A 12047-nucleotide genomic window follows, 5' to 3' on the forward strand; every position below is an offset into this window, starting at 1 on the left:
TCATCAGTGGGGGATAAATGCTCGATGATGGTTAGTCGTAGCTTACTGCTCGACAAAGGTGTATTTTCCTGAGGGAAAGAAGTCCCAGCATAATGCTCGGCAAGGTGTATTTGTCATAATGACAAGGAGGAGTTTACTCCGGATTTGGTACCACATGCATATGCACAGTCGAGTCTCATTCATCTCCATCTGTACTTACCATTATGTTCTTACTCATTTATCGCATTACTTATATATTGATTGTGGCTGACTTAGTGGATTACCTTGTTGTATGATTCTTGATGATACTTGTTGGCATTACTATATTTATCATGCTTTTCATTATAAATTATATTCTCACCCTTCTGCCTTAATGTTACCTACTCGTGGGTAATGTGCAGGTGATCCGCAAGCGTAGGTGCTCTTTTAGTAGTCGTCAGTTTTGGTGTCATCCGCTCGTGACACTTATTTTGTAGATGATGCTTATAGGATCCTTTTGTTGTATATTTGATCCTTTGGATGTATTCATATTATATATATATATATAAATACTGTCAAGTGTTTATGAGAATCTTTCCTCTTTGATTAATTGTGTTATGCATCTTTTGCGAGTATGTTATGTTTGGTGATGAGGTTACTTAAGTGTAATACCCTAATTGTTTTTATGAATTTAATTTTTATACTCTGATATTTGTACCTATATGCTTGGGTAGAATTGGGGTGTTACAATTTTCCTTTTGGATCTTTTTCTGGAACGGTTAAGTGTTTGCACCCAGAACCAAGAGCTCTGATGCCAATTGAATGTTATGAAAATACTTAGAAAGGGGGGGTTTGAATAAGTGGTTTCTTTTTCGTTCACAACAGCATACAAAACGCGGGTATTTTTATCCTGGTTCGTTTGCAACATAAACTACTCCAGTCCACTCACCAAGGTGATTTCGCCTCTCTCAATCGAGGACTTAATCCACTATAATCAAAACTGATTACAAATGCATAGCCAACTGTCGCGACTAACAATACAATGCACAATCAACTATTGTGACTAACAACCTTGCACAAACCAACTGCTTGTGACTAACTACCTTTGCACAAACCAACTACTTGTGACTAACTACCTCTAAGACTAAACTAGTCCTAGCCCTCTTGAGAAATCTGACCCAACTGGTCCCTCAAGGAACGATTACAAGTTAACAATAGTGTTTTAAAATTGCTTCTGAAAATCTTTAATCACAATCGTGATATTTCACTAAGTTTTTAGTACAATAGACATGAACTCAGAATAGTAAAGATAATGTTCTTCAGCGTAAGAGTTCTTCGTTTGTATATGAGCAGGTGTTCTTTCCTCTTTGTATGTAAGCTTTATATGTTCTTCGTTTTTCTTTTGTATATAAGCTCACACACCTACTTTTCAGAGATTCCTCTATATATATAGCTACAAGAATCTGTCTGTTATATTGATCTTTGGAGAGAGCATTAAATGCTTGCGTGTTTGTTTTTTTGTTTCCCAACGAGCTGCATGTGCGTTGCTTCTTCAGACAACCTTGGGAATTGCTCCATTTGAGTGTTTCAGCCATCTTTTAATCATTTTGTTTTAACGGTATCTTATCTTCGTTCAGAACTCTGCATCTATTCATAACTTCTGTTCTGACTTCTAATAGAGTTTATTTTCAGTAATTTGTGCATTCAAAAGTTACTTCATTAGAGCTTCAGCGGCTTTTCTTTTCTGCGTTTGTTCATGTTCTAATGGCACTTGTATTAGAGCATCTTCTAAAATGAGAAACATATAATTAGAGAACCACATTTACTTATACAAAATGTATTTACTTGTTATCATCAAAACACCAAGATATGATTAGAACCAAACTATATTCTAACAAGAAATTCACTAAAGATAACACCATCCATAATAGAAAAAGGAAATTCATGACCTAAAATCATATGTGCAGCAACTTCTCTAACCCTAGCATGATCATAAGTCCAAGTTGCAATACTAGGTGTACTATCATCACTACTACCACCTATATTTAACCTAGATTGTACCACCTCTTTATCACTATTACCTTTCAACCTCAGCTTTCTTTGGACACAAGCCTCTAAGTGCTTCTTACCATTAGAAGTGCTTTTCCATCTCGCATCATAGGTGTACAGCTTGTCACACCATTTGCATTTCCACTTCTTGGCACCATCTGGCATTTTAACAAGAACCATTTCAGTATGAGCAGCAGATTTCTTGGGATGAGGGGCCTTACCAACATATTTAAATGACTCTGAGAATTCTGTTCTGGGTCAACTGGAGGGGTTGCCCCATCAGTTGTAGTTGTATTTTGAGTAGTAGTTGTGTTTTGAGTATTGGTAGTGTTGTCAGTTGGAATAGGAACTGGATGTTCCATAATGTCAATCATCTCTCCAACCTCTAAATTTCCTCCATCCATGGTCTCCTCTTCCCTATCCAAATCAAGAAACATATTAACATCAATAAGATCAGCCATGGTTTGAGGAGGAGTCAGTGAAGAATCTTGAAAAGACATGGCATAAAATAAAATATCAATCAAACATTACAACAATCTCAACAACAAAATTAATAACAGGTCAAAGACAACCTCAGCAACATAAAAGAATCCAAAGTATTTACTAAGAATCAAATCAAAATCACGTTCAAGTATACAGCCTCTTCGATAAGAATAATTGAATCAAATCAAAATCATGTTCAAAATCAATTACTCAAAAACCCTAGGTCAAAATCAAAACCCTTAGCAATACAGAACAATCTCAAATCGCAACAAAAGAATTATTGTTATCGCAACAAAAATTAGGGCAAAATCTAGGTCAAACTCACTGAACTCTTCCATTTAGGTCAAAATTGAAACATTGTGTATCAAACATGGAAGCAAACATGCAAGCAAACATATAATCTCAGTAAGATACAAACATGCAAGCAAAATAAATATACATACAAATACATAAATAAAAAGGAAGAAATTTTAGAATACATTACAGGAATGACTTCAAGTTCAACGATTCAATCTAAGAATTAAAGTTTCTAACAAAGAAACACTAAGTAATAACAAACAACAACGTAAAATCAGATATGGTTATGAAAGGAGACGGAAGGATGAGGAAATGGGAGAGAGGGAGAGAGACGAGGGAGTGTAGAGTGACTGAAAGGGAGTGAGAGAAAAAAATTGACAAAATGAATGAAAATAACTTTAAATAGGAGAAACTACCGGGTACTCGTTGGATAAACGGTCTGGTTCTTACTTCGGGCAACGGATAATTTTTTATCCAGTACCGATCCAATATTTATTTCGGTCGATCCATTGATCCAGGTCTACCGGTCTGGTTCTCGATCTGATTCTGGGTTCCGAAGATCCTATAACACCCCTACGCACGAGTTTTCCACTAGTTATATTTAAAAAATACTTTCCGGAAGCAATTGTTGGTTTCTTAATTGCCCTAGAATTAAACTCATTAAAAACATAGAATAATCTAGTGGGATCGTAATACGGCACAGTCGACAGTAAATTTGGCTTCTCCCGCATCGTTCAACCCCATTCTGCTCGTAGCTAATCCTTTTTCAATCTCTACCACTTCAACAAAAAAACCCTAAACATGTGAGCACTCACCATCCCAATTCAAAAAACAACAAAAAATTGCATTCATTTTGATATCTTTGTTTCACGTAATCGATTTTTCTCACTTGTTTGATTATTTTTTTGGGGTAAAAATCAAGGAAGCCAAAATCATCGGTGAATCGACCTCCAACACCAGATGTTTCCGATAGTCTCCCAGAAAGGGAACCCACGTTTCAGGAACTCATCAATATCAAGGTTTTTTTTCTTTCTGTTTTCAGGGTTTTGTTGTTAGAGTAGTATTGTGATTATTTGAAAGGTAAAGTTGGTTTTTTTAGTTGAATTTTGATGTTGGGTTTGGTTTGGTTGGTAGTTTATTGAGACTGGAGAGAAGGAGCGGTTGATGGAACTTTTGAGGGAAAGACTTGTGGATTGTGGTTGGAAGGATGAGATGAAATCTATATGCAGGTTTTATTTATTTTTGTTGTTGTGTTCTGAGAATTTTTATTGTATTAGGGGTTTTGCTAGAAAGTTAATTTAGGGTTTTTGGTTTATTTGTTATATTTGTGCATCTGTTTTCGAACAATATTTTCAATCACTGATCAAGGAAAATAATGGTTTCTTTAAATTCTGGTACATTACAGTGTGGCTAATTGACATTTTGTATTGAATTGTGCATCGCTGAAAAATAGCGGTTTCCTCAAATTCTGCTATGCTTTATAGCGGTCAGTTGACAACTTTGTTTGAAAATAGACTTAGAAAAGTGGGGCGATGTGGCGAAATAGTGAATCCTAGGCAAGGCGTCAGGACATTTTTTCGCGATAATGTATAATGAGACCATATGATGGTTTGCCATATCAAATAACTTTACTGATCTTTTCCCTTTACAAATGAAACTGAGTGTGTGATCTGTATATTATGTTCAAAGTGATTTTTGTATTATACTGTACTGGCTCGAGGTGCATGATATATTAGAGTTTCAGTGCTATGGAAAATGTGTGCCAGAGAGAATCTAAGGTGCTGTTATAGAACTGTATGCGACGATGGAGTCGCAGAGAAGATGAACCAAATGGAGAAGACAAGCCGAAAAACAAGAAATGCTCTTATTTTCATCATTAAAAGACAAAAATGCCCTTGTTTTTTATCCGTCGAGGGTTATTTTATCTGATAAGTTAGTCTTTTTGAAGGGTTTTTATTTCCGTGAGGTCTCTTTTTTTTACTTCACAATCTCTCCTCCACGCGACTTCTGTTGCCCTGTGACTGGTGTGGTTTTTCCCGACTCCGTCGGGGCCTTCCCTCTCCTGCTCTCTGCCCGACCAAATCTGTTCTCCCCTAGACTTCAAGTATCGGCGTTACTGCTACCGGCTGCTACCCCCTACCCTACGCCATCAAGTACATAGAGCCAAATAATATAATGCCGTATTTTTTCTTTTTCAATTAAACGTGTTGTTTGACTGGTGGATTACTGATTAGTGAATTAATTTTGGCTCTGTCTGTTTTTGTGGATGTAGTTCTAGGTTCAGTGGTATGAGCTTTAGTTTCCACTTAGCAATGTTACAATATGACCATGAATACTTGAAAGAAATGAATTCCTAGAAATAAAGTCGTCTATGAAATGTTTGTAGTATACTTTTTTTTACATTGCTTTGACCCCTTTCTTTAAATGTTAATTTGGCTGTCCCGTAAATTAATCACATTTTTTTTAAAATGTATTGATTTTCATGAAATGAATCAACTATCAAGAATGTATTAAAGAGGATGCTGCTAGTTTCATTTCGTATTGTTGTGTTTCTCTGTTTGATTCAACCTTTTTTTCATATTTTGATACATCTCTATATTGTGTGACTTCTAAAAGTTGGAATCTATTTTTTTATCCACAGAGCTTTTGTGAAGAAGAAAGGAAGGAATAATGTTACTCTAGATGAACTTATACACGTAATTACTCCAAAGGGTCGAGGTATTATTAATTGATTCACCGATATACTTCTCTCTGCATATTGTTTACCTGATTGTAACCACGTTGATGCGACTCATTACAAAAGAGCCAGCCGTACACGAAATTCTCCATTTTATTTGTTTATGAATCTATTACTGAACATTTTAAGAAGCACTTACATAATGGAGTTTTATGTCCTTCACGATTCCAATCTTTACAACTGTATTGTCCCTTTAAGTTTTCTTTATACCCAAATTTCTAACTGACAAGACAGCGAACTTCTCTTTGCAGCCTCTGTTCCTGATTCTGTAAAAGCCGAACTGTTGCAAAGAATTCGAACATTTCTTGTTTCGGCCGCTCTCTAATGGCTTCATCGGCTATAATGTCACGACATTCTGTAAAGGGTTAAGGGTTTGTGTTTGGATTGCAGTTGGAATTGCGGCAGTACTCTTTTCAATGATGAGTAGCGAAGAGATTGCTTCTGAAAACTGAGTTTAAAAACATAGGAAAGAGTACTGCTAATTTTCCAAACATGCAAAGAGCTGCACACATTTCTACCAGATTGTGTTGCAGAGGTATGCGTATGTGTTGTAAAACCAATATTTTTCTCCTTCGTATTAAAATTTGATAGATAATTTTAATATCTAAATTCTGATAGTAGCCATTAATGGCATTCTTGTTAGTGCCTAATATAAATGTTAGAGTGGCTATGATGTCTATTTAATTTAGTTGATGGAAAAATCAGATTGCAGCATTCCTAATATGAATATAAAAGAAATTCTTTGATTGCATACCCCTTTGTTAAAAATATCTACAACTTCTTATTCCACCACCCTATGCATTTCTAGCGCACCACGCCAAATTTTAAAAATATCTCTAAAAATTGAAAATATATTTCCGGTGTGCATTCACACATACATATAATTTATTCATTTTTTAGATTCGCCCTCATTTTATGGTAAAACACTAAAACTAATTCCAAAAATGTACTTCTGATATAAACCGAAATGTATTTCCTGTCTCTAATAAACAGCATGACCAAATGGCTTTGTGTACCCCAAAACCCCAAATAAAACTTGTATTATGACCTGCTTCCTTTGTTAATAGAAGGGTAGATCCAATTTCTTTTAATTTGTAAATCGTCTTTTATTTTTTTCATAAATATAATAAATTAAAATATTAAAGTATTACTCTATGTTTAAATATGCAATTTGTATCGTTAAATGTATGCAAGTTATTCTAATTTTATACGGTTAATTTGAATGAAAATAGATGTTAATTTATTATAATTTATACGGTTAATTTGAATGAAAATAGATGTTAATTTATATGTTGTTATTTTGGATCCAAATACTGTTGATTAAAATTGTGAAATTAATAAATTAGGTAATATTGTTAGTTAATATAATGTTAATTTTAATACAGTTAATATAATTTTGATTATATATTTGTTATAAATGATATGATTATAAATGTTCATCAATTAAAAGATTTCAGGTTGATTTTTTATTTATTACATATGTCCTATAAATAGGAGGCATATTATATCATAATTTTTGACATGCAGAATATGAATAATAGAATATACTCTCTTCTTTTCTTTCTCTCTTCAATTGTTTTATTCAGTTTCATAACACGTTATGAACACGAAACTCTACCAAGCTTTAAAAGTACAAAAATTGAAGAACTAACTAAAGAGATAATATTAGCTCATTATTTTATTTTTTCATTGCCCGTGTTCAATTTTGATACTATAATTTATTAAATTATTGATAATCCTTGAAGGATTTCAAAACAATGTGTTTCGTCTATAGTTCCTGAAGAACTAAATAAATATTCCTGAAGGATAATAATAAGTTTATTATATAGTTTCTCAAGAGCTTATCAAATAAATATATCTGAAGGATAATAATGAGTTTATTATATAGTTCCTGAAGCACTTATCAAATATCTCTGAAGAATAATATTTAGTTTGTTATATAAGATTTGTGATTAAGTTTTTAAAGAAGTACAAAAATAAATAAATTGTGATTTATGGCTTCTTAAAATTGATGAAGGCGTTGTATGGTTTGAAACAAGCTCCAAGAATTTGGAATAAGATGATATATGGCTTCTTAAAAGATATTGAATTCAAGAATTGTATTCGAATATGGTGTGTATGCGAAGAAGGATATAAATGAAGGATTGATAATTCTCTGCCTCTACATGGATGATTTGTTGATTACGAGGAACGACGAAGGGGCTGCTCATGTGTTATAGAAGGTAAGCGCTTGAGATTTTGAAAAAATTTGAAATGGAACATTGTTATGCTATCATTACTTTGGCTAAACTGAGACTGTAATTGTCGAAAAACGATGATGAGCAAGATGTTAATTCAACTCACGATCAGAGGTTGTTTGGGTCCTTTAGTTACTTGTGCAATATGTGACCGAATTTGACGTTTAATGCCGGTATTGTGGGCATATTCATGGAAAGACCGAATGTGTCTTAATTGGAAGTAGTCAAAAGGATTTCGCGATACATCAAAAAATCTATTGACTGCAGAATTCTCTTTCCTGCAATTGACAAGGGCAGAAAATTCAATTTACTCGGATACAACGGTTCCAACTAATGGGGAGATTAAGATGATAAAAAAATATACAGTCAGATACATCTTTACGTTCGGAGAAACACAAATCTCTTAGTGTTTGAAGAAGGAACCGGTAGTGACACTCTCTTCTTTTGAGGCCGAGTATATTGCAGTTTCGTTGTGCGCATGACAAGCAGTGTGGTTGACAAATTTGTTGAAGGAGCTGGACAACGAAGAAGGTGACACTGTAACGCTCATGATTTATAACGTCTCCGCTATAAACCTTACTAAGAATTTTATTGCACATGCGAGAAGCAAGTATATTGAGATGTGTTTTCACTACTTGAGAGAACTTGTTAGTGAAGGAAGATTGAAGTTGGGGTATTGTAGAAGTGAAGACTCAGAAACTGATTTAATGACTGAAGGACTGTCGGCGAAAGTGTTCAAGAGATTGAAAAAGCATATGGGCATGGAAGACTTGGAGCACATAAATTAAGGTGGTGTGTTAAAAATAAAAGCTAATTCAAATGCATGTAACTGATTACTTGATTACTGCAGGGTTGTAATTAGTTACACCCTTGTTGAGTTTTCAAACAAAAGCATTCTATAACCGGTTACAACTTTAGTGTAATCGGTTATAGCTGAAACTAGAAGTTGGACATAATCGTTATGTAATCAGTTATAACTTTAGTGCAACCAGTTACCACTATTAATTTTAATTTTTTCTGTCTATTACTTGTACCTCACTCAATGTATTTGTATGAATATCCTTTGGGTAGTTCATTGAAGATTAATGCCAATATAATTTTTTTTCCTCAATTACACTCTCATTTTCTCTCACTCTTCCTTTTCTAAAATTCTTAAATAATATGACTTTTGTTTTACAGTAGACTACAAGAGATTTAAAATATAAGATTCTTTGAGGTTTGCATAATTGTGTACTAATGACTCATTCGCGGCAACCAACCTATGGCATGCAAGAGACTATATAATATAATGTGGAGATAGAAAAAAGAGTATCGATCTCTATCACCCCAACCCACTGTATCATTTTATAATAGGCCTCAAATTTCCCCAGATGTGGATGGTAATAGTTAAAATGTACTGCAATTCGGATATTGACTTTTTCAATAATTTTTTTTTTTTTTTAATTTGCATGACTTGTGAAAGACAATTACGCGGTTTGGTGAGATTTAAAGCCTATGTTTTGGTTTATTTTGGTTCATGATGAAAGTAGCTAACACTTGACTTTTGAGAGATAACAGTTTCTTTTGCAGGTTCATTCAAACATTTCTGTAGAAGATCTTATGGCGAAAAAATATGAAGGACGGGCAGTAGGAATAGACCTCGGAACAACATATTCATGTGTTGCTGTATGGATGGAGCATCACAACAGAGTTGAGATCATACACAACGATCAAGGAAATAGAACTACACCATCTTTCGTTGCTTTTACTGATGATCAAAGGTTGATTGGTGATGCTGCTAAGAATCAAGTTGCAACTAACACAGGAAACACAGTCTTTGGTATATTTCTATTCTCTCTTACCACTTCATGTCTCTAATGTTATTAACTTATTATTAGGACTTTAAATAGAGATTATGTTTGTGTCATAAATATTGATATTGTAGAGAACCATTGTAAAATTTTTTTAATATTTTTTCAGATGCTAAAAGATTAATTGGTAGAAAGTTTAGTGATCCGGTTGTTCAAAAAGATATAATGTGGTGGCCATTCAAGGTTATTTCAGGAATGAATGACAAACCAATGATTACCCTTAAGTATAATGGTGAAGAGAAGCAATTTTGTGCTGAGGAAATATCATCCATGGTCCTCACAAAGATGCGACAGATTGCAGAAACATATCTGGGTTCGCCCGTCAAGAATGCTGTTGTTACTGTCCCAGCTTATTTCAATGATTCTCAGCGAAAAGCTACCATAGATGCTGGTGCTATTGCTGGCCTTAATGTGATTCGGATAATCAATGAACCTACTGCTGCAGCTATTGCATATGGACTTGACAAGAGAAGTGAATGTGATGGTGGCCAGAATATTTTTGTGTTTGATCTTGGTGGTGGAACTTTCGATGTGTCTATTCTTACAATTACGGGTGATGTCTTTGAAGTAAAAGCCACGGCTGGAAACACTCATCTCGGAGGAGAGGACTTTGATAACAGAATGGTGAATTACTTTGTAGAGGAGTTCAAAAAGAAGAATAGAATGGACATTAGTGGGAACTCAAGAGCCTTAAGGAGGTTGAGAACTGCCTGCGAGAGAGCAAAGAGGACACTCTCTTTCGCTTTTGTCACTACTGTTGAGGTAGATTCTTTATTTCAAGGAATTGATTTTTCTTCGTCTATCACTCGTGCCAAGTTTGAGGAAATTAATATGAACCTTTTTATTGAGTGCATAAAAACGGTTGAAAGTTGTCTTAGTGATTCAAAGATACACATGAGAGATATAGATGATGTTGTTCTTGTGGGTGGCTCGTCTAGGATTCCGAAAGTGCAAGACATGTTGCAAGACTTTTTCAAAGGAAAATATTTGTGCAAGACTATCAACCCTGACGAGGCAGTTGCTTATGGTGCAGCTGTTCAGGCTGCTCTTTTGAGCAAAGGTTTTAAGAATGTCCCAAACATGGTGCTTCGAGATGTTACCCCATTATCACTTGGTATCGCGGATGTTGATGATATAATGGAAGTGGTAATTCCGAGGAACACTTCTATACCGGCCAGAAGTACAAAAGGATTTGCTACTGTTACAGATAACCATTGCAGTGTCTCTATTAAGGTTTATGAGGGCGAGAGAGCGAAAGCTAGTAATAACAATCTGCTTGGTATGTTTATTCTTTCTTGCCTTCCTGGTGCTCCTCGTGGTCAGCCCTTGGAGGTATGCTTTGTCATTGATGAAAATGGTATCTTAATTGTTTCGGCTAAGGAAATATCTACCGGAAATACAAACGAGATCACCATAACCAATGACAAAGAAAGATTGTCAACATTCGAAATTCAAAAAATGATTGAAGAAGCTGAGACATACCATGAGGAAGATAAGAAGTTTTTGAGGAAGGCTAAGGTAATGAGTGCATTGGATTCTTGTGTTTATAATATGAAGAATGCTTTGAAGAATGACCGTTATTTAATGCTCTCCTCTCAAGAAAGTGAGAAGATCAAGAATGCAATTACTGTGGCTACAAAGTTTCTTGATAAGAATAACAAACAGAAAGAAGTAGATGTTCTTGAGGATCATCTTAAGGAGTTGGAGAGCATGTTGGAAAATCTTGTAGTCAAGACTAGCTAGTTTATTTTTCATTATTAAGATTTTAAGTGATGTCTTGGTTTTTTTTTATGTATGTTGAATGCGACCCTTTAGGTTGATTATCATTATTATATTATTGAATTGAAGTTTATGACAAGTTTTTATTGAACATGTTACTTATGTGTTTGTTTTGAGAGAGTAAAATGATAAATCTTGAAGTGAAATGTCGCGGGTTCAAACTCGCGTTCTTATACTTGATGTTCTAACATAACTACCAATTGAGTTGAGACTCATCTTAGTCTATATTCTTTTAATTTATGAACAGTTATTGAAGTAACATACCTTGAGAAAAAGCTTTAATTTTTTATTAAACTTTCTCATAAAATGAGAGTTCTAAAAAAAAAGCAAGTTTACGAACACTCCTTGGAATTTTTGTTGAATGAACTTCAGATAGTTTACGAGGAAACTGTTCCTGATATAAAGCAACTTTACAAACACTCTTTTCTTCGGAGTGCGATGGAGCCATTTCAATGTGATTGTTTGGACCACGCGGTCGGGAAGGAATTTTTTTAGAACTAGAATCATGAAGTTGTCAAAAATATTTGATAAATTAAGTATGGAGGGGAGGAGAGTGAGAAATCATGAAGTTGTCAAAAATTTGATAAATTAAGTATGGAGGGGAGGAGAGTGAGAGAGAATTAAAAAAGTAAAATTGAGGGTGAAAATATGCGATCT

At 34.4% G+C, this 12047-nt stretch overlaps 2 protein-coding genes across 2 annotated transcripts; both read left to right on the plus strand.

The window, feature by feature from the left end:
- The first annotated feature begins 3439 nt into the window (after positions 1-3439).
- LOC131629664 (transcription and mRNA export factor ENY2-like) lies at positions 3440-6238 on the plus strand. Its single transcript, XM_058900447.1, has 5 exons — positions 3440-3590; positions 3710-3806; positions 3922-4016; positions 5429-5505; positions 5776-6238. Coding segments are annotated over exons 1-5 (345 nt in total). The 5' UTR covers positions 3440-3588; the 3' UTR covers positions 5850-6238.
- Positions 6239-9295: 3057 nt separating this feature from the next.
- LOC131629665 (heat shock cognate 70 kDa protein-like) lies at positions 9296-11510 on the plus strand. Its single transcript, XM_058900448.1, has 2 exons — positions 9296-9580; positions 9721-11510. The coding sequence occupies exons 1-2, from the start codon at positions 9361-9363 to the stop codon at positions 11352-11354; spliced, it is 1854 nt and encodes a 617-aa protein (XP_058756431.1). The 5' UTR covers positions 9296-9360; the 3' UTR covers positions 11355-11510.
- The last annotated feature ends 537 nt before the right edge of the window (positions 11511-12047 follow it).

The sequence above is a fragment of the Vicia villosa genome, unplaced genomic scaffold (genome assembly GCF_029867415.1).
Source record: "Vicia villosa cultivar HV-30 ecotype Madison, WI unplaced genomic scaffold, Vvil1.0 ctg.000589F_1_1, whole genome shotgun sequence".
NCBI classification, from domain to species: domain Eukaryota; kingdom Viridiplantae; phylum Streptophyta; class Magnoliopsida; order Fabales; family Fabaceae; genus Vicia; species Vicia villosa.

Excerpts from the sequence above, each read along its gene's own strand:
- LOC131629664 (XM_058900447.1), top strand. Across the intron at positions 3,807-3,921 it reads AGGAACTCATCAATATCAAG|TTTATTGAGACTGGAGAGAA; the intron begins GTTTTTTTTCTT and ends TTTGGTTGGTAG. Across the intron at positions 5,506-5,775 it reads AATTACTCCAAAGGGTCGAG|CCTCTGTTCCTGATTCTGTA; the intron begins GTATTATTAATT and ends TTCTCTTTGCAG.
- LOC131629665 (XM_058900448.1), top strand. The coding sequence starts at position 9,361 with ATGGCGAAAAAATATGAAGGACGGGCAGTAGGAATAGACCTCGGAACA. Across the intron at positions 9,581-9,720 it reads CACAGGAAACACAGTCTTTG|ATGCTAAAAGATTAATTGGT; the intron begins GTATATTTCTAT and ends ATATTTTTTCAG.